Source organism: Spermophilus citellus, assembly GCF_964194105.1.
Source record: "Spermophilus citellus genome assembly, chromosome: 12".
Taxonomy (NCBI): Eukaryota; Metazoa; Chordata; class Mammalia; order Rodentia; family Sciuridae; genus Spermophilus; species Spermophilus citellus.
Genome location: NC_138198.1, coordinates 83,960,453 through 83,984,012, shown reverse-complemented (window position 1 = coordinate 83,984,012; position 23,560 = coordinate 83,960,453). Strand labels below are relative to the sequence as shown.

Here is a 23,560-nt window from a genome sequence, read left to right as displayed (position 1 = left end):
ATCTCTCTTGTAGGGCGGGTAGTGGCTGTGATCCTCCTCTAATCAGGGTGATCTATCCACTACGCTGGTTGGTCGTAGGTCTGCCCGCCCTGCGGGCACGGGTGGCTGCTCTACTCTGCCCCCACTCCAGTTGCGGTGACGTTCCTACCACGTCCTCAGATCGTTGGTCCTGATCCGGACGTGGGCAGCAGCTCTTCTCCACCCCTACTCCAGTTGATGTGGCGTGTCTACCATGCTGGTCGGCCTCCAAGCCTGTTCCGCCGGTGGGTCTCAGATCTGCCCACCCTGCGGGCCTGGGCGGCAGTTCTGCTCAACCCCCACTCCCAGTGGGGGTACCTAACTGCCTCTCCAACGGGTCTCTGGGCTCCTTCCGGACGCTGGTGGCGGCTCTGTTCAACCCCCACTCCATCCAGTGTGACGTGACTGCCTCGATGCTACTCGTCCACCACACTGGCCGGCTGCCGAGCCTGTCCTGCCAGTGGGACGCAGGACTGCCTACCTTGCAGGGTCAGACGGCAGCTCTTCACGGCCTCTACTCCAAGTGGGTTGACTTGGCTACCCTGCCGTCGTGTCGCTGGTCCTGTTCCAGGCGTGGGCGGCTACTCTCCTCGGCCCCAGCTGTAGTTGGGGTGTCGCGATACCACACCGGCGGGACCCTTAGCCTGCTCTGGGCACAGGAGGCAGCTCCACTCTGCCCTCCAGGCCCCCACAGCACCCAGCAGGACCCGGACCAAGAAGCAGTCCCTGTAGGATCCCCAACCCTGAGCCAGAGCCGCTTCGGGAGCCAGGAGCTGGTCTCTCCGATCCCCGCCACTTTCTGCTAGGAGCAGGCTCCTCAGGGCTACCGCCGCGGGTTCCCCAATCCCAGGCCAATGCCGCCCCGGGAGCCCAAGCCTGGCCGCACCAAACTCTCCCTGCTCAGTGCACGCTCCCCTGGGAGCAGAGTCTAAGACGCACTTCCCGCGGGCTCCCCAGCTCCAGGTCAAAACTGTTCCAGGAGACAGAGTCCCGCTGCCCCGCGTCGCAAGTTTCACTTGTGGCTGTCCTCAGCTCGCGGTCCCCGCAGGCTCCGCGGCCCTGGGCTCAAGCAGCCACGAGAGCCAGAACCCAGCCTCTCCGGTCCCTGCCACACTCTGCTCGGAGCAGGCTCCACAGAGGTACCCCAGCCTCAGGCCCAGGCAGCCCCGGGAGCCCGAGCCTGGCAGCTCCAACCTCTCCCAGCTCAGTGTACGCTCAGACAGGGGCAGGGTCAAAGACGCAGTCGCCGCGGGTTCCCTAGCCCCGGGCCAAGAAGGATATCCCACCCTGGGCCAAAGCAACCCGGGGAACTAGAATCTGGCCGCTCAAAGCCCGGCGCCCGCCTTGCCAGGCGTGAGGCCTGAAGAGTATTCTCCTCAGAGTTTCCAATCCCGAGCCTGAGCGATCTGTCTGTGCGACGCAGGCAAATACCAGCCTGGAATCACCTGTTCTGTAGTTGAATGAGCTGAAATCAGTAGAAAACGGATGATTGCATCAGCTCTCCATGATGGCGGCTGCAGTCCTCCTCCGTGTTCCGACCGGTGTCGGGAATCGAACTGGACCGATTCTCTCCTCTATTTCAAAACTGGAATTCAGCACTCAGCGCGGCCAGTGTGCCACTGGCAGGAGCTTGCAGAATCCGCTTCGCTGTAATCCCTCTCTGGTACCTCGCGGCTAATTAACTCGGGCGCGTCCCAGACTCCATCCACGGGGCGGTCCGCCGACCAAGTACTGCTTCCCTCTGTGCGGAGAAATCGCCCGCGACCAAGCCCCTGCAGCCGAATCCCGCGCGCTGGAATTCTGACCTCTAGATTCTGGAGCACCTCAATTTCACTGGGGATTCCCACCAAGGTAGCCTTCAGCCATTTCACCTCGTGTTTCTCCCGAACAGTGGCACAGCGTACTGGTGTGCTGCACTCCCTTGGCCGCCATCTTCCCTATTCCCAGCCTGGTAATTTCTTACCATTATGAAATAGCTCAAACTCACTTTGACAGTTTAAACATAAGTCAGATCATCTTACTCTTTTATTTGAAACCCTGTTGTGGCTTTCTATCATATTTAGATTAAAACTCTGTTTTTTTATACTGTCTCACAAATGTCTGGCATGTAAAGCCCTTGTATGGTATAGCCTTTCTAACTTTATCTCTTGCCCACTAATTCATTTCTGCCTCCCTGAAGTCCTTTGCATTAGCTTTTCTCTTTGCTGGAATGCCTTTCCACTCTGTTTTCATGAGGCTCACTCCTTCTTTTCAGTATAAATATCCCTTCCTAGAAAGGTCTTCCCAGGTATGTCCCTCCACCTCCAATCTAAAATATCCCATCCAATCTGTCAAGTCTGTCATTTAAAAAATCTTGGCATAATATAGTTCATTGCCTGATATGTCTTTTTAAATCACTAACATTCTTTCCTTATTTCTGTTCTTTTCCTATCCTCCTATCCCATTTTTGTTTAATGTTCACTTCTGAATCCCCAGTGCCTACAGTGGCGATTGACACATAAATAGACTCTCTTGAAAAGAAATGTGCGATGCGTGATGGCATATGTCTATAATCCCAGTAATTTGGGAGGCTTAGACAGGAGGATCTCAAGTTCAAGTCTGCCTCAGCAACTTAGTGAGGCCCTAAGCAACTTAGCAAGACCTTGTCCTAAAATTTTAAAAAATAAAATAAAAAGGGATAGAGAGATGGCTCAGTGGTTAAGCACCCCTCTGTTCAATCCCTAGTACTTTCCCTCACCACAAAAAAGAAAGAAATGTACACAAAAAGTTGCCAATACATGTCAAGTATTTGCAGTTTATAAAAGGGCTAAGTAATGATTTAAATTTATACAATGTTTAAATAACTAAATTATTATCTGTTCATATTGTTTTAAACTGTGTAACTTAAATTTTTTTTTATTTTTTACTAGTGGGATTCATTGTTACATATTCATACATGCACAATATAATTTGGTATATTATAAATACATTATAAATAAATATAACAATATAATTTGGTAGTTTGTGGTAATTTGTTACAGCAATCTTGGAAAATGGTGATTTAAGACCAAAAAGTTTGACAGATCTCAAGAGTGTTCTGAGGTTAATCTGATTTGCTGGGTTAGTAGCTGCTAAAAATGAGACCCTAAAGAATTGAGATGGCAACTTCTGATAGGTGATTGTTTTGCAGAGGAGAGTAGGGTGGTAGAAATGGGGTAGTGTAGTTGATGGAAGAATGAAGATGCTTCAATTGCAGTTGCAGCATCAAATTTATAGTACAATTGAGCTCATTGTGGCTTTTTCCCCTTGTATTTTATACAGAACAGAAACCTCTTGACCTTGCCCAGGGTGCTGAGATGAAACATATTCTTGTTGGTAACAAGGTATATAATAATGGGTTAAATGTACATAATAATTTTAGAATTTTTTTTCTAAAATATTGAAATATATGGATGCATTTTTAACAAAACATATTTTTGATAGGTCATCTACAAAACCTTGAAACGATATGAAGGTCCTCTCTGGAAGGTAAGTTCATATGGCTTTTTAAATTTCCTCCTCCAATGATGTACCTTCGCCTCCAACTCCATTTCTGGATCTATTGCTTTATTGCTCTTCCTTTTTAGTTTCCAGACCTCATTCTGCTATGGGGAGTCCTCTTTTGCTCCATGCTCACTATGTCAGGGGTTCTCCAGTAGAAACATTGGGTTTCAGGAGTTTAGTGAAGGAAAGGTGTTTGTGGCCTCAAAAGGAAGATGTCAGAGAGAAAGGATAGGAGAGCCTAGGGGACCTGGCACCACTGGGAGGGCAAGCCCCAAGGGACAGGTGGTCTTGAAAAAGATGTGGGGGTCTCTCTGGAGACAGCAGGAGAATAGACAGGGGGCAGTCCGTGAAGAAGAGATCTGAAGGTTCCACTGTAATTGCTTTTATTTTCTCATTGAAGAGAGAATCAACATGATTGGCTATAATATTGGGTTGATATGAGGGTTGGGAGTTTGAAAAGTGAATGTTAATTTGAGTCTTACCGAGTTGTTTCAGAGATTGAATTTTGTCCCCTGATATTTGTCTTCAACTCTGGAAAACTTCCTTACAGATGAGGTATAGAATATATTGATTGTTACATGTCCATACTTTATTGCCACCTATGGGTAACTCATCAATTTACTTGATGTTGTCCCTTAACAGGAACCAGTTAACATCTTTATAAGTGAGGAGGATCTCTATAACTCTTATGTCCCCACTGCCCCCTCTTTATGTCACAGGACATAAAATAAGACCGCCAGTAAACATCTATAGTTAAAGCTGACCTAGATTAAACTCCTTAAAATGGTGGCATCAGTGTCTTTTTTTCTTTTTGGTACTAGGGATGCTCTACTACTGAGCTACATCACCAGCTGGGTTTTTTTTTTATTTTAGAAAATTTTTTAAAAATTTGAGACAGGGTCTTGCTAAGTTGCTGAGGCTGGCCTTGAACTTGCAATCCCCCTGCTTTAGCCTCCCAAGTTGCTGGGATTATAGGCCACTGCCATGCACCTGGTGTGTCAGTGTATTTTCAAATCCAAAATGGTCAGTCTCCTTCTTCTTTCACATTGCTGCTTGTGAAAGTTTCTGCTCAGATTCTAAGGATCAAATTGTGCTGGGCATACCTACTAGGATGACTATAAAACAAAAATGGAAAAGAACACGTTTAGATAAGGATGTGAAGAAGTTAGAACCCTTGTGCACTGGTGGGAATGTCCAATGGTGCAGACACTGTGGAAAACAGCTTCACAGTTTCTCCAAAAATTAAACAGAATTTTCATATGACCAAAATTCCATTCATGGCTATGTGCTAAAGGAATTTCAAAGAGGAATTCAAATTTAATTGTGTGCAAATGTTCATCGCAGCATTATTCACAATAGCCCAAAGGTGGCAACTGCTTAAGTCTATCAGTAGTCGAATTGAGAACACAAAATGTGGTAAATGCATACAATGAAATATTACCAAGTCTTAAAAAGGAATGAAATTCTGAGCCAGGTATGGTGGTGCACACCTGTAATCCCAGTAGTTTGGGAGGCAGGAGGATTGTGAGTTCAAAGCCAGCACAGCAAAAGCAAGGGTTGCTAAGCAACTCAGTGAGACCCTGTCTCTAAATAAAATACAAAATAGGGCTGGGGATGTGGCTCAGTGGTTGAGTGCCCCTGAATTCAAACCCTGGTACCAAAAAATAAAAAAATAAATAAATGAAAATCTAATGTGGATGCTTTGGTTCTCGCCTGTAATCTCAGCTGCTTGGGAGGCTGAGGCAGGAGGATCCCAAGTTTAAGGTCAGCCTCAGCAACGTGTCAAGACTCTGTCTCAAAATAAAACATGAAAAGGTCTTGGAACTGGGGATATAGCTCAGTGGTTAAGCTCCCCCAGTTCAATCCCTGATACCAAAAAAGAAAAATCTTAAATTCTTCATTTCTCTTAAAAAATTTTCAGTCATTTCTGAAGTACAGCTGGTTCTTGATTAACTGGATTGATTTGCCCTTTTTCAACTTTATATGGAAAGGATTTGTATTCAGTAGGAACCATACTTTGGATTTTGCTCTTTTTCTGGGCTGCTGGGGCATTGGTGACATGCTGCAGCTCCTAGTCATCCTTGTGATTATGAGGGGAAGCAAGCAAGACTATACTGGGTGCCGTGTTGCCAGCAGTTTTGGAAACTGTGTTTGTTGTTTTTTAAATTTTTTTATTTATTTTTTTTTTGCAGAGTTGGAGATCAAACCCAGGGCCTTGTCCATGCTAACTGTACACTCTGCCCTGAGCTATGACTTCAGCATGTTTTGTTTTTGAATCCCATTGTTACTACAAAATGCCCATCTCTGTGTGTACATGAGATATTTAATACTTTATTATAAAATGGGCTTTGTAGTAAATTATATTGCCCAACCACAGGTTAATGAAAATGTTCTGAGCATATTTAAGGTGGGCTTAGCTAAGCTGTGATATTGGGGTAGGTTATGTGTATTAAGTGTCATGTCCTCCCCTGCCCCCCCCCGTGTGTGTGTGTGTGTGTGTGTGTGTGTGTGTGTGTGTTGATGGGGATGGAATCTAGGGCCCTGCACATATTGGGCAAGTGCTCTGCCATTGAGCTATACCCCTAGCCCTTAAATGTATTTTTGACTTTACAGTATTTTCAACTTGTGATAGACTTATTGGGCTATAAGTTCATTGTAAGTTGAGGAGCATCTGTATATGTGATTTGGTAATTCTTGTGTCTTAAAATGTAAGTGATTTTTACACTTTGGACTTCAAGTAGCTTCACCTGATTGTTATCAATTGTTATAAGAATCTACAAAAAAGGAATTGGAAGAGTACTTTTTTCTCACTAAACTATAGAATTACAGTATTATTTTTGTTATGAACATCAAACCATGGAGGACTTGGGAAAAATTAATATTTGAATCATTACAGGGTTCACACATGAAATTCTTTTGGTTCTAAAAACTTCTTTGTGCTTAGGAATTACTTTTAGGATGAACCACATTATAGCACATAATTTCTTTTACAGTTGCAAGCAATCCTTTTATATATTTATGTTCATGTGTGCTTATATAAAATTAGGATAATTTTTTTCTATTAGACATTTATAAACAACTTTGAGGAAATTGTTTTTGAAGTGCACAGCTGGTATATTTTCATAAATATTCCTGACCAGTAACCATAAATGTACTCCTCATTGATTTCACCAGTGTAGCATTTCTTCTGTTCCTGTCACCCTGAAGTGTTATGTTTTTGTTACTACACTTAGTATCTCAGTTCATGTTTGAATGTTTTTTAATGTTCTGTACTACTGTCTGGATGAAGACTCAGACAAAACTGTTAGAACCTAATTACTTTTTATCAATCAAGTATGTGTCAGCTTGGGAAATCTTTGTCATTTCTCCTTTAGAGTTCAAGATTTTTTGGCTGGAGATTATTCTGGGTAGTGTTAGAACATGGAGTCCTTTCATGGTATAGGAAACAGTAAGTATTATAATCTTTACACTTATTAACTTTCAGTATATAAATTTGAAACCTTACATTTTTTCACTTATCTCTTGCTTTTGTCTTGATTATTTTGAAGGCCTGATGCAGTCCATAATATTTATCGCCAGGGATGCAAACACCTCACTCAAGCAGTATGTACGGTAAGATGAGATATGCATCTTTGCACATACTGTGAAATGTACGGTAAGATGAGATATGCATCTTTGCACATACTGTGAAATCAGTTCCACAAATGATTGCCCCAAACTGTAAAATCTTGAGATTCTATGCAATGGCCTCGAAAGTGCTTGTATGTATTTAATTTGAGAAAAATTAAAGATGTGGAATCTGTTTTGGAAAAAAAATGTGTATAATCAGTTTTTATCTCCACATATTGTGATGTGAAAAAATGGGTGATCCAAATACATCTTTGTAGAGCTTTTAACATTTGGTGGGTGTGGGTGTCTTCATGAATCTAGATGAATCTAGATGTATTAAAGAAGAATTAAAAGCCTATGTCAAAATCAGCAATCTAGGTTCTCTCTATTCACTTCCAGCTGTTTTACTAGCTACGAGAATAAGCAGGTTTTCCTCTTTAGAGACTGATCGGTCTCAAGCCCAGACATACTTTCTTGTTTCTGGCTTTAAGTCCATTAGGGTTGCCAGCATTACCATAGCAGTCTGTCTGTCTATCATACCACCTGCCTTTCTCTGTGCAAACTCTCTCAGGACCAGTGGGACTCCCTTGGTGGGATGAGTGTGGTTTGTTTCTAGCTTAGTCCCCTGCCCTACAGTACACCCTGGAGGTCCAAGAACCTGGCCCCTTCAGTGCCCTCATACCCCAACCTCCCTTGACATGAAACCAGAGAGCCAGTGAACCTCTGTAATCTTATCTATCTAATGTTTTTTTCCTTCTGTTGGTGAAATCTCTTCTGTTCCTGCCCTCGATTCATCTATTTAATGCAAAGGTTTTTATTCAGTAGGGTCCTTTATTCTCATTCTTACATTTTTTGCATAAGTTAACCCTTTGTACTTTTTAAATTTCTTGGCCTTTATCTTCAGTGGAATTGATTATGTTCTGCCATGTTATGCCTCACTTTGTTTAAAACTTTGTATTTTTTTGTATAATTGTCTGATAAAGCCTACATCTGTGAATCATAAATCAATGCAAGCTAATGGGCATTCGATTGAGTGACTTCGATAAAGCAGGCTCTACCCTCTTTCCAGTTTCCTTAGAAGCTTAGATTATTGAGATATTTTTTTCTTATGTAGGAGTGTAGAACTATAAATTACTTTTTAAAAATTGTGGGGCTAGGAATGTAGCTCAATGGTAGAGCATTTGCCTCATGCAGAAAGACTTGGGTTCAATCCCCAAAATAAAAAAAAAATTGTAAAATGCACATAATGTAGAACTTAATTGTTTTTGAGTGTATAGCTTAGTGGCATTAAGTATGCTTACATTGTTGTGATGCTGTGAACATCATCCATTCCACAGAACTGATGCTATATCCATTAAACACTAATGCCTGTAGCCATCCCCCCACACACACTCTGCGAAGCCTCTGGCAGCCACCATTCTGCTTTCTATCTCTATGATTCTGACTACTCTAGATATCTCATGTAAGTGAAATCGTACAATATGTGTTCTTTTATGATGGGCTTATTCCACTGAACATAATGTCCACAAGATTCAAATACAGTCTCATTGGGGTTGAGACTTCGATACATGAGTTCAGTGGGGACAAACTCAGTCCCCCTAAATAATCACCGCAATCACTTCAGCTCTCACATGGTCACATGGTACAATCATTAATTGTTTAAGGACTGGAGATACAGTCTGAGTAATGTCTCTTTGGGTGATTGTATCATTGTGAACATCACGGGGTGTGTTTACACGAACCAAGATTGTTGCATTACTGGCCATATAGTCTTTTGGGACCAACATCATATCCTGTTGCTGATTGATACTTCATTATGTGGTACATGACTGTGTCTTTTCAATCTTTTACATCTATTTGTGTCTTTGAATCTAAAGCCTATCTTTTGTTGGTAGTATATAGTGGTTTCTTCTATTTTAATCTAATGATCTCTGCCTTGTGATTCGAATGTTTAATGAATTTACACTTAATGCTGTTATTGATATGGTTGGATTTATATTTACTGTTTTGTTATTACTACGTTTATGTTTTTCTGCTCTTCTGTTTCTGCAAATTAGAAATATTATTGGTGTACCACTTTTTAATTTTACTGTATTTATTTTATAATTACTATGTTATTTGAAATCAGTTGATGAAAATATGTTTATACTCTTTATAATCACTTGTGCAGTTACCTTTACCCGTGCTCTTTATTTCTTGCTTGGGGTCATTTTCAGCCTAACAGACCTCCTTTACACTTTCATGTAAGGTTTGCCTGTTCATAACAAGGAATTCTGTTTTTGTTTATTTTCTCTTTGTTTCAGAACACCAGTTTTGCAAGATAGAAGTTTTCTTTCAGCACTTGGAATTTTTTCCCCCTTCCTACCTCTGGCCTCTATTGTTTCTCATTTGATGAGTCATTTTATTTATTGCTACTTTTCAGATTTTCTTTGTCTTTCAACAATTTGGCTAAGATCTTTCTAAGTGTAAATCTCTCTGGACTTAACATACAGAGAATTATTAAGCTTCTTTGGAATATAGATTTAACATTTTCATCAAACTTGGGAAATTTTCAACATTTTTGCTTCAGAGATATTTTCAACCTCTTCTTTTCATGATCTTCTGTGATTCCAGTTGATTATTGGTACACATAACAACCTATAGTTTTCTGAGTTAGTGTTTATTATTTTTTTCCATTCTGTTCTTCAGATTGATCTATCTTCTACTTTAGTGATTCTTTTTTTGCCATCTCAAATCTTCTGTTGATTCTCTTAGTGAACTCTTCATTTCAATTATTGGTGACTTTCAACTTCAGGATTTCCATTTGGTTCTTTTTTATAACTTGTTTCTATTGATGCTTCCTATTTGATAACTTATTGTATTGCCTTGTTCAGTTTGTTAAAAATATACTTACTTATTTATTTCTGTATTGGGGATTGAACCCAGTAGTGCTTTACCCCTGAGCCACATCCCCAGCCCTTTTTATTTTTTATTTTGAGTCAGGGTCTCACTAAGTTGCTCAGAGTCTTGCTAAGTTGCTAAGGCTGGCCTCAAACTTGCTTTCTTCCTGACTCAACCTCTCAAGTTATTGGGAATACAGGTGTGCACCACCATGTCTGGCTATTTTTTAAAGCATATTTTTAAGAGATTTTAAATTTCTGGCTCATTTGTGAGTTTTTTGCTTGTCCCCAAAAGTAAGTAGACCTCATATGCTGTGATGTTGGCCTTTCCTGATTGCTGCTGAGGTAGTTTTTTGTTTTGGTTAAGAGGGATTGAACGCATGATGCTTAACCACTGAGCCACGTCCTCAGCCTTTTTAAAATTTTTGAGACAGGGTATTGCCAAGTTGCTTAGGGCCTCACTAAATGGCTGAAGCTGACTTTGAATTTGCGGTCGTCCTGCCTCAGCCTCCTAAACTGCTAGGATTATAGGCATGCGCCACCACACCCAGTTGTTTTTCAGTTTTTAGCTGGCTCTTATGTCAGTTGCTGAGAGAGGTGTTAAAATCTCCAACTATGCTTGTGGAATTGTAAATTTCTTGCTCTGTTATGGATCACACTCATATTTATGATTGTTTTCTTAATTGACATTATACATTAGCCATCTTTATCCCTTATAACACTTTTTGTTTCAAAATCTTATTTTGTCTGATATTAATATGACCACCCTGGCCTAATTGTTTGCAATAACGTCTCTTATTCTATCCATTTACTTTGAGCCAATCTGTATTTTTTATTTATTTTTCTGTGTCTTATAGATAATATACATTTTGGTTTATATTGTCCATTCTGACAAATTTTGCTTTTTTAAAAATAAGAACAGCTTTTTTTAAAAAAAATCTTTATTTATTTTTATGTGGTGCTGAGGATCACACCCAGTGCCTCACACGTGCAAGGCTAACGTTTTACCACTGAGCCACAACCCCAGCCCTAAATTCTGATTTTTAGTTAGATTTTCTTTTGTAACTGTGTTCTACTTTCTTGCTTCCTCATTTTCAGCTAATTTTGGATTGTATCCTTAATATTATCAATGATAAGCTCTGGAGATTCTGGATTCTGATATTTTTTTGTTGAATGTTTTCTCCTTTGTGTTAGCTAGTCTTTTTCTTGCCTCAGCAGTTCCAGTGCAAGTTTGGGTAAGCTGTTTTTATATGAGCTGCTTTAAATCTTTTCCTGCATGTGTGGTTTATGGATTAGTTAGATATATGAATAGATACATCCTGCCTCTCTCTTGGGGGATTCTCTTTCTTTCTCTAATGTTTGCAGTTCCAGCTTGTTTTATTAATTCCCAAAGAAAGAAAAACTGGTTATTCCACAGAAAAACTGGTTGTTCCACATGTACTCTTGTTGCTTCACATAACACAGGAACTTCACTTAGCCAGGAGAAACACCAGTGTGGGGGGTGGGGAGAGACTAATTTCCATAGCTTCTCATTCCTTTTCCTCCAAGAGCTTGCGTTCCTTATTAGTCTGTTAGTGGATGGTCACAGTTTCTTTATGTGGTTGCTTTTTGTTGTGTGTCTGTGGGAGTGGGGGTTACAAAATGCTTTTGTAGTTGTTTTGTGTAGGGAGGAAGGCAGTTACTTATAGGGTCTAGAAGCAGAAGTCTTCTCTTTTCCATTCTTAAATATCCTTCTTCTTTTCCAGCTCTTATATTTAAAAATTTTTCCTAATTTCTTCTATCCTCTTTCCCTTCCCCTTCTTTAACAACGTTATCTAACTACTCATTCTTTTACATTCAGCTTAAACATTTTCTACACTCAGTACAAACAAAACATTCAAGAGAGTGCATGAAGAAGAAATTGGAGCTGTAGTATATATAGGATTTTACAGCCCAAATGCCTACCAGGTTATACTTAACAGAAAGAATAGAACTAAAGCTACACACCCGATGAACTATAAATATTTATCTTGGGGAGGGGCTGGGATTGTGGCTCAGCAGTAGAGCACTTGTCTAGCACATGCAAGGCCCTGGATTCGATCCTCAGTGCCACATAAAAATAAATAAATGAAGTTTCTAAAAAATATTTACCTTGAGGAATTAAGAGTGAGAAAGACAGATTTGATAAAGCTACAGTGCATTTGATATACCTAATGTATCAGTATTTTCCACAATTTTATTAGTGTTTTAAATTGTTCAATTGGATGTTATTAAGCCACATTAATACTTTAAATATTATGTATGCATGAATGAATGTTGTCTTACTGATTTCTTTACAAGGTGAAATCCACTGATAGCTGCCTGTTCTTTATTAAATGCTTCGATGACACTATTCATGGCTTCAGGGTTCCTAAGAATAGCCTAAAGCAATCAAGAGAGGTAATTTTATGGGTTAATTTATTTTTCATAAAACATGGTGTTTAAAGATGAGTGAAAATATAGATTCAATATTAATATCTAAGATGTTGATTATAGTTTTAATGGGAACAGTTACATGAAGCTTCAAAAACTTGGCTTATGATGAATTAGTTCTTTTTTCAAATGTATCTGTACATATTTTCTATTAATAATTTACCATTTTGATTCTTTGAATTGAAGGGCTGCTAGTGACTTTGAAACAAAGATTAAATGATTATTTAATATACCCCTTAATTTATAAGTGGGAAAACTGAAGAATATAGGATTAAGGATATTTCCCAAGGCCATGCAATGTATGAATCATAGAACATGGACTACAGCCATGTGTTCTGAGACTAATTACAGTATAGACTACTTTGTGGTTAGTTGACCAATAATACAGGAGAAAATTGGAATTCTCCTGATTGGAATTCATGGTATATCATTTAATAAAAAGTCTGTATTTTTTCAAATCAAAGCAGTGTTGATAGATCTTTTTTTTTAATTTCTTTTGGTAAATCCCATAAAGAATTAAAAGAACCTGTTTTCCAAAGTAGTTAACTTGGGCCCTGCAAAGAGTTTTAAACAATCCAATCCATGACTGCCTCAAAATTTCATGAAATGGTAAGATTTGACCCTAAGTAATACTATAAGAAAATAGACATGTATTATAGGCCAAACATTCTTTTTGTAAAATCAAGCTTTTTAAAAAAAATATTGAAGTTAAGGCATAAGGGCAATTGTTGGCTATCTCAAAATGATCTTAGTTTCTTATACTTATAGTTTGATAAGATAGTAAAGTTGGGCTCCATTATTAGGTAATAACTTACAGTGCTAAGAACCTGTTATTCTAAATTTAAAAATCACTTATTATTTAATTTCTGTAATTTATTTGAGTATTAGTGAATATGTAAACTTATAGATGATATTTTAAAATATATATTGGGAAAATTTTTTAACCAGACATGTCATGGATAAGAGATAGCATCATTTGAATTTTGAGCCATAATATTTATTTCCTTCATGTAAATTTCATGCTTTACATATCATCAATATGCAATCTCTATACTCTTTGGAGTAAAAATGCCTTTCACTTTAATTTAAATCCTTGGATTATTTCAGAACTGGCTGGAAGCAATTGAAGAGCATTCTGCTTATAGCACTCACTACTGTTCCCAGGACCAGTTGACTGATGATGAAGAAGAGGATGCAGTTTCTGCTGTAGACTTGAAGGAGTCCTTAGAGGTAAACTGAACATAATCTCACCTTTATAGCTGTCATGCAGGTTTTAATCAAGAATTACTTTTTATTAAAAGGTGACATTTTGAAATTATGATGTCTGACAATAGTGGAAATAGTATTGCTCTTTAGTTTTATTCTATTGGTGATTATGTCTTTGTCTTGGTGATACTGTAAGGGTCCAGTGAAACGTCGGAGGAAGAGACCACAAGAGACTGTTTTATGCAACAGCAGAAGGGAGGGTTTATTTGGAGACCAGCATGCTAGGGCCCAGAGCTCTCTATAGCAAAGAGAGATAGAGCCCTGAGAACAGCTTAAGCAGAGCTTATATACTTTCCTTGGAGAGGGCAGGAAGAGAAGTTACATTTTGTAGTTGGGCAGTTGGGGACAGCTCATTCTGGGAACAAGAGTAGCAAACAGTTTACAGTTGGGGACAGCACATCCTGGGAACAAGATTAGCAAACAGTGTTTTGTTAAGCATATAGAAAAACGGAGTGACAAGTACCTATTTTATTAACCTTTCATTACTATAAAATGTCTCTATAAATATGCTGTATGGATGTGGACCTGTACCTAGACATACCTATTTTAAACTCTACATGGCTGTAATTAGACTGCTGTTCTATTTAAAATCTGCTGCCAGTAGAGGGAGCATGCAGAGCTTGACTTGCTGCCCTTTATGACTTCACTGCTTATCTTAGAGTTTAGATAATGCAATCATAGTGACACATTTCTTGGTCAGTAGTTTCATTCAAAACCATTTGTAATCTGTAACTTCATTGCTTAAAGGTAAGGTCAGGTGTCAGTAATGAATGGAGAGGCCCTCGTCTGAAGTGACATCAATGCTTTATCCATTGAGGAATATCCGCGTATATAATTAAAATGAAATAGGTTTGTTTTTGGCAGTGGGGGGAGGGACATCAATTTTATGACTATACCTTTTAAATGTACCTTGTTTATTAAAGAATGGGAATTGGGTGTGGAAGAACTAAAACTACGAAAGGATGATCAATTTTAACCTAAATGATTATGTTAAAGCATATGACTTTTCCTACTAAATTTAATCAGAACATAAATTAAATGATTAAATGAGGGCTGGTGAGATAGCTTAGAGCACTTGTCTCCGATATGCAAGGTTCTAGGGTTCAACCCCTAGTACCTCTCCCCACACACGGGGGGGGGGGGGAGGCGGAAGCTTATGAGTATGAATTAAATGGATTAGTTGTGGGATTTGAATGTTTCTAGATCAACAACTCTAATGAAACTAAGTTTGCTAACACCTGCAGAATATTATTGATATGAGCCTGTAACCCTAAATATAAAAAGGATTTTTGACTCTTAAAATTTGTGTTGGAACATTAGAGAATTTAGGCTCTTCCATGTTTTGTTGAAGTCATTTTCTAGAATTTGTTGACAATTGCTCTACCAATGCTACCTCTGTTTTAAAGCCTAGGGTGTATTGTGAAAACTATAAACATAATTCTCAGATCAGTGAACTTTGCAAAAAATATTGACTAGAGCATTTACAATAACACCAACAATATTAAAACTGGGAAAACAAGGCTTAAATATAGCCAAAATCATGTTACCCAAGTAAAATATAAAACTGAATTAAGTACTTTAAAATTTATTTGGTATTCCCTAAGTGAAAAGAAATCCTTCCCTATTTATCTCCCCTTAATATGAGGTATATGATTAAACCTGGAAGGATTCACAAAGCATATCAATATCTTTTCCAAGATTATGGTAATTTTAAGATCTTTTTAATGGAAGCTACAAATAAAATAAAAGCATACTAACTTGCATACCATTAAAAACTTTTTTATTTGGTTGTACTGGGGATTGAATTGAGGGGTGCTCTGTCACTGGATAGCATCATACCCCCCTTTTAAACATTTGACGACAGGGTCTTTCTAAGTTACACATAGGCTAGCCTTGAACTTTAAAGATTTATGCCTCTGCCTCCCAGATAACTAGGATTACAGCAGAGCACCACCACACATGGCCCATTAAAAAACTTTTAAGGTTTATTCTTTAGGACTTTTCAAATTATGAAAATTTGAGCTTATCAACCTCAACTATACTTTGTATTTTATTTCTTATTTAAATATTTTGTTTATATGTGAATTTCAAAACTATGAAAATTTTGCCTTAGTGTGTAGGACATACCTGAAGTCAGTGAGAATTTTAGACAGTGTTAAGCACTTTCATGTTTTGCAGACTAACGTTATCTCTATCCAACTATGAATGCCAGCTCTATATACCCTGATTCTGCCTCAGCATCTGGTTTGGAATAGGTATAATCTCATATGCTTTGAAATGCGTCGAATCATAACTTGTAGTATCCTGCCTTGAGGATGTCTTTGATTCTTAAGTTATAAGGAAATTTGGAAGCCAGTTTTAGGAACAGATCTATTCTTTGTGGGTATGGATATTCTAAAAGAAATTGGTTACTCTAGAATTGGAATACATTTTTATTGTTCTTTAGTTATACATGACAGTAGAATGAATTTTGGCATATTATACATACATGGAGAATAACTTCTCATTTTCATGGTTATACATGATGTGGAGTTACATTGGTCATGTATTCATATAGGAACATAGGAAAGTTATGTCCAATTCATTCTATTGTCTTTCTTATTCCCGTCTCCTCTCCCTACCTTTCATTCCACTTCATCTAATTCAGTGAACTCTGTCCACCCCTGTAATATGAGTTAGCATCTGCATATCAGATCATTTGGCCTTTGGTCTTTTGGGATTGACTTTTTTGCTTAGCACAATAGTCTCCAGTTTTATTCATTTACTGGCAAATGTCATAATTTTATTCTTTATGGCTTAGTAATATCCCATTGTGTATATATACCACATTTTCTATATCCATTTATCTGTTGAAGGGCACTTAGGTTTATTCCATTGCTTAGCTATTGTGAATTGAGCTGCTATAAACATTGATGTGGCCACATTACTATAGTATGTAATTTTAAGTAGGAAAGGAATACTTTATAATTATCTGAATTAATTATAATTACAAAACTGATGGTATTTCCTTGATATTAGTAAGTAGACTTAAAATAAATTTGGGGGAAAATGTTCATACTGAAAATGTGACGTATTTTATATTTTTCATCTTCCCAAACTGAGGAACTCCAGAAAGTTGAAAAGTTGAACATTTTCTGTTAGCCCTGTGACTCCCGTTGCCTTCAGGTTAGGCCTTAAGGAAAAAAGCCTAAGACAAAGCATAGACACATTGGCCTTGTAATGATGACTTAATGGCATTTTGAAAATATTTCATAAAAAAAATTGGAAGAGAAAGTCAAACATAAATATTGGTATAGAACTGCATATTAACAATTCCTATGAGATATTCATGGCTGTTAACATTTAGATTAATTAAAATTAAACTAAAAATTTAGTTTCTTCTTTTAAATAGCTACATTTCAAGTGCTCAGTAGCCTCATGTGGCTACCAACATGTAGATAGTGTTTCTGTCATTATAGGAAGTTCTAATGGGGAGTACTGGCATAGGCTCTTGGATACTTGTAGCGAAATGAGGGTTTTATTGAGGATATCTTTATGGTATGGATCTGAACTGTATTTGTATTATAAGTTAGGAGATAACGCTAAATTTTAACCAAATTAAAAAGTAATATGAAACTTTCCTTAAGAATAAATGATTCCTAACTAAATTGAATATGCAGAAAGATATATGTGCATCAACATGAGACTGATAAAGATTAATACATATGCACATGAGTAAGATATATAAAGTGCAAAGGGCAAGGTATAAGATGGTGTATCAAATATGCTACTAATATATTAGGAGAGAAAAACAGCAGGATGTACATACATCTATTTGTGTAGGCCTAGAGTAGCCCTGGTAAGATGAAAAATTAGCCTTTGGTGCCTTGAGGCTAGGAATGGGGCAAAAGAGGCTCTAGGACTGGCAGTCAGGTATGGGAGGGGAAGTATTTTTTCTTTCTACATTTTAAATTTTTGTGTAAATATCTATTGCAAAATAAAACATCAAGGAAATTTACAGAGCAGGACCACAATAACCACCAGGTCAGAAAGAATATGTGTGAGGCTTGACAACAAGGGAAGATGGAATATGCTGTTAGCTTTGAAGAGGATTTGGCAGGACTTAAGACAGATGACTGTTTTCTTCTAAGATGAAAGTTATCAGGATTCTATACTCTATTGAAAGTTTGAATTAATATTATTGAGTATAATATTATATAGTGAAATGAATTCATTTTATGTCTTTAGTTTGATATATTTTGACAAATGTATATACCCTGTATAACTACTACTACTATCAAGATTGAGAACATTTTTATCACCTCAAAATTCCTGCACTTCCATATCCAGATGATGTCCTAGAAACTTTAAATGTCTGACAGTTAAAATACTGTCAGATGCATCTCAGGGAACCACCAATCTGCTGATACTGATGAAGCACCAGTGTCATTATGGCCTTGTCAGTGTTCCTGTTCTAGAATTCTGTGAGAATGGAATCATATAGTATATGTGCTTCAGTGTCTCTCTTCTTTAACTTCCTGTACTATTGTGTCTATTATTGCTGGATAGAAGGTAATCTGCTTCTGTTCTTTTTTTAACCAAATGTGGATTTTCTGTTGCAAATAATCTGGAATTAATTACCGTTCTCTTACCTCATCCACTCCTCTCTAGCCAACTACTGCATTTGTATACTATTTGAGCTGTCATGTAGGTGAGAACAAGGTAGTTTAACATCAGCTTAAGTCAAGCAAAACCAATAGCTAAAGTCTTATGTGGACAAAGGTTGTAACAGGAGACCTGTGTTGTCAGCGTGGCTCACCTGGGGTACCTTCTATTCCTCTGGGCCTCCAGGGGATGGGATACTTGATCTGTGTGCTGTGCCCAGAATCCTTGGGGAAAGTTAAAATACTGTCAGCTTTCAGCATTAGAACATTTTTCACAATGTTCTAATTTAATGGGATCTCATTTATGTAGAATAAGTAAATAAAAATTAAAAAGAGCCCCTGACATAACATGAATAGCATAGAAATCAGGAATGAGAACTGTCCCAGACTCTGCAAAGCATTTGTAAGAATTATATTATATGAGTAGATATTTAGGATTTTATAATATAACCAGCAACTACTGAGGGGAAATGGTAAAAAATTGAGAATGTCATATTTTGTTATATTAATCACCTCCATTCTTTTTTAGTATCAGTTAAATGGCACTAAATTGTTTAGAAGACACATGTATGCCTGGCTCAACACAGTTATGTGTAGTTGGCTCTTCTCCAGCTGACCTACTACATGCCTTTTTAAACAAAGCAAAAAATCTTTGATCCAGGAAACTATTTTTTTTTAAATTATCAGATACACTAAGGAAAGGTAAATGTATTTGAATGTGGTGCTGTGGAGGACGTTTCCTGCCTTTTAATTATAACCTTAGAGTCACAGTCATGACTAGTCACTTTTGTGTGTCTAGACAACTTTCACCATAGAAAGGAAAAGAGAAAACAGTAGTGTTGAGTTGCACATGAGTAGGAATGTTAAATATGTATAGAGTAAGAGCAACGATTTTCTGTTAATAAGTCATGAGTGATACATTTGGTTGCAGTGCATGTTTCCAGACTGACTTTCCTCCTTTTTGAACCTGTATTCACATTTATCTGAAAAAATTATCAGACATATCAATTTAGGTCTTATGATGTTCTAAATTATGTTGTATAGGTGTTCCTCCTCTCCAAAAAAAGAAAAAAATACAAATTATTTTTAGATGTTGTTAGAACTCTCAAAGAATTATATAAACTTAAAAGAAAACATTGCCTGTCAGTAATATGGTACCATGAATAATTCTATTGAGATGGAGCTGAGCTTCATAAGTACTAAAAAATTTATAAGGTGAAATAGGAGAAAAGGGTGCTTACCTGTGTCACCTTGGCATGTTGAGCTATGGTAGTTTTGATTTTGGGTGGGCAAAATGCTTTTTCATAGGCCAGTTGAAATTAGAGTACAAAGGAGGGAAGTGTCAGAAGGCTAAATATATTGCTCTGCCAACTACAGTGTCATTCTAATATTTATAAAGTAAAAATTCTCAGAATAAAATTTTGATTGTCATAACCAAGCAGATTTACAATTATAATTTTTTGTCTTATTCTTCCCACATCTTTAAAGGGAAACTATATATAAAACTAACTACAAAATGACATTGGTTTTCCTCTTGTACTTTAAATCTGTACTAAGATATGATATCCCTTATATCATAAAATTCTATATTTGTTTTGAGATCTAATTGAATAGAACTTTCAAATTATAAGAAAGAGTATTTTCAGTGATTGATTTTACCCTATTTTCATAAGCTTCGACTTACTAAGAAAATGTCCTCATTGGTCTGATTTTGTGGGGGCAGTATGTATTAGATTGCTGGATGAAAGTCAGGCTGGTGGTTTCCAAGTAGCAGGACCATCTGGATTTTTTTTTCTTTTAACAAAAACAGTTTTCAAAATATATTCCTGAAGGATGCATTTTATAATTTCTTGATGAATTTAAGCAGACTGACTATAAGTTAATAAATCAGAAAAATCTAACTCCTCATGTATCCTTGGCGTAACAAAGATAGTAGTGTTAATTAATTTAGTTGTATATACTTACATGAGAGATGTTGAATGTGTTTAGAATTAAGAAATATTTATTCTATAATTGATTTAACATTATATTCAATTTCTAAGGAAATTTTCTCTCATTGTTTTCTTTGAAGATAAGTCTTAACAGTGTTATCAAACTACAAATGAAAGTTTTGATAGAAACATTAAGCATAAGTCATATAAAAATCCTTTATTGATTTGTCTTAATTTTCTTTTTGTTTTCTAGAAAGCACAGGCATGTCAACAGAGACTAGATAGGGAAATTTCCAACTTTCTCAAAATGATTATGGAGTATGACATGGCTAAAGGTAAAAACAACATTACTAAAAATATCACTCTTTTATACAACCCATTTTTATAGGTATTTCCCCTTTATGGTTTTGTTTGTACATTTTAGATGATTTGGGGGTTTGAATTCAGAATTATGTTTGATAAACTATTTTATAATTTTAAAAAGGATGTTCAAAAATATCTACTCCTTGAAGATGCTTGCTGTATAGATTAATACTGATTTTATTCTTTTAAGAAAGAGAAAATAATTTAAATGAACATTTTGAGGTCTTTAAATTTATTTTGGCAATATAATAAGGATTCTGTTTGTGAATACCAGAAGACTTGGATTTTGGAGTCAGACTGTCTTAGGTTGGAGTCCTTACTCTGCCACTTACTAGGTGTTACTTTGAACAGTACTCTTAATTTCTCTGAGCCTCTTTTCTCCCATCCTTACAATAAAGGGATTAGTTCTTTTCAGTCTTGGCCTTTTATAATTCTGTATATGTATATATGAACTTGTCTATATGATTATTAATCTTTCAGTAGGAACTTTTTTGTCTTCAGTCTGCATTATTTATGAATTATCAAGAATTAACTGTAGATAGCTTAAAATCAAGCTTAAATATTGAGAAGAAATTGCTTATGATTAAAAAAAATCATGGTTTTTAAACTCATAACAGTTGCTTTATAATTGACTTAGTTAATTGGGTTTTTGACGATCAATTTTTAGTCATTAATTAGTTTCTCTCAATGGAATCCTAGTTTGTATGTTCCCAGGAAATGTGAAGAAATGTTAATACTAGAATAAACTGAGCATAAATATTCTATATTTGTCCATATGTACTTTAGGCATTCCTTTACTTCAACTCAGCAAACATGTATTGCTTTTTATTTTTTTTAACATTTATTTTTATCTGGGATAGCTTTGGTAAAGACAGCAGTTAAAATCATTTTGATTATTAACTTCAGGCTGGAATATTGTATTAGCACTATTCAGTTCTTAATGTACTTTTAAAATAGTTAACACCTTCATTAGATATAATTCACTTAACAAAATATGTATTTGAATATGGTGCTGTGGAGGACGTTTCCTATCCTTTTAATTATAACCTTAGAGTCACAGTCATTGCTTACTTTTGTGTGTCTAGACAACTTTCACCATAGTAAATGTACATGTAAAGTGTACAATTTGTTGTTTCTTAGTATATTCAGAATCATGCAATTATGACTGTCACTGAGCTTTTAAAATGTCATCTTCACCAAGAATCATTGAAAGGAAGAAGAGGATGGTAATGACATTTAAAAGATGTAAAAAAAAAGTGAGATGAAATATAAAGATTTATTCATTTAACTTGGACTAAAGCAAAAAAATATCAGAACTATAACCAAACTAAGTTTAAAACAAAACAAGACAAAAAAAACCCTTTTAGTCAGGGGAAGGGATGTGGCTCAATGGTAGAGCATTTGCCTGCCATGTGTGAGGCCCTGGGTTTAATCCTCAGCACAGCAAAACAAACAAAAACCTATAGTCAAATCTCTTTGGTTCAGTTTACCTGAATGAGATGATGGTATTCGTGTCTGTAATACTGATGACTGAGCAATACAATTTGGAAGAACTGATAAGAAATCAACATAGTGTAAGGATATGTATAATATTCAATACTAGGAGAGATTTTTCATTTTCCTAAGTGTCTTCTCAAAAACTGTGATATGACAAGCCTATTTTATATGTCTACAATAAAATTCAGTGGGCTAAGGTGCTCAATAAATATCTGATGAAGGAGTTAAAAAATATTTGTCTTCTTCACAACTATGAGCACTTTCTGAAAGATCAATGCAGATGAGTAGAACATCTTTTTAAATATATAAACAGTAAGTACATAGGGTTAAGATAATTTCAGAAATGAAATTGGAGAGTTTAAGGTAATGAAGACTATAATAATGCCAAGGGTTTGTACAAGAATAATCTTGTATTCAGTGTTTTATTAAAGGAAACTGGTACAAATTCTTAGCTAGTCTGTCAAAGACTTTTCAAGATGAAAACCAAAATGTTTGTGAACAGAATTCAGATGTTGTGATTGTAAATATCAGCAAAATTATATTAGCTTTGACACTTAGATCCCCTTCTTATTCAAATTTCTACTGTTACTAGTTCAACTTGGTATCTCCTCAAATCGACTTCATGACACCAGCCTACCCTTTGGTCTCCCTGTCTTTGGGACTCCCTCTGTAAATCAGTAGATCTTAAGGGATTCTTCTGAACCACATTCTGTGAAGAGTTGGATTATTATTGTCAGTTTAATTTTACAAAGGTTCTTTGTGATCATCATCATCATCATTGTCATCATAATTTTTGACATGAGATCTCTCTATGTTGCCCAGGCTGGCCTCAAACTCCTGGGCTCAAGCCATACTCCTGCTTCAGGCTTCCATGCAACTATGACTAGAGCATGCTGCTGCATTTGGCTCATGATTTTTTTTTTTCATCTGTTGAAAATCTTTTATAGATCCTTGCAACTATAGAATAAAACATGAACTCTTTATTCTGGCATTTAAGGACTTTCATGGTCTAGTCACCTAAAATTGGGTCATCTGAAATTTTCAACTTTTTTTCCCAATTTTTCTTTCCCATGACCCCTTTAGAAAAAACCTTTGACCGAACACATGCTTTGGTTAGTGTCTTTTGTGGGAAATGTCCTCTACTGAAATACTTTCATGTTTATGAATAGACCTTAAGCCTAATTTTATTGAGTGCATGTCAGAGTTTATATATCTGACATTGGCAACACATAATTCAAGTTTCAGAGAATTCAGTATTAAAATGTCTACTGTTTTATCTTTATCAAAAGCCTGGTCACAAAAATAAAATAACCTAATGAAACTTTTGTAAGTGCTCCTAAAGGCCATGTTATCAGTCTGTTTTTCCATACATGCCTGAATT

General features: G+C 36.8%; 1 protein-coding gene across 4 annotated transcripts in view; it reads left to right on the top strand.

The window, feature by feature from the left end:
• Positions 1–23,560, top strand: part of OSBPL1A (oxysterol binding protein like 1A) — a 217,301-nt gene that overhangs the window by 72,958 nt on the left and 120,783 nt on the right. For 3 of the 4 annotated variants that reach the window (XM_081263607.1, XM_081263606.1, XM_081263609.1), the window contains 7 exons: positions 3,319–3,380; positions 3,481–3,525; positions 6,915–6,988; positions 7,089–7,152; positions 12,348–12,446; positions 13,587–13,709; positions 20,573–20,654. In XM_081263607.1, coding sequence (XP_081119733.1) covers positions 3,319–3,380; positions 3,481–3,525; positions 6,915–6,988; positions 7,089–7,152; positions 12,348–12,446; positions 13,587–13,709; positions 20,573–20,654 — 549 coding nt within the window. The remainder of the gene's footprint in view (positions 1–3,318; positions 3,381–3,480; positions 3,526–6,914; positions 6,989–7,088; positions 7,153–12,347; positions 12,447–13,586; positions 13,710–20,572; positions 20,655–23,560) is intronic. The other variant, XM_081263608.1, reaches the window with a different exon arrangement.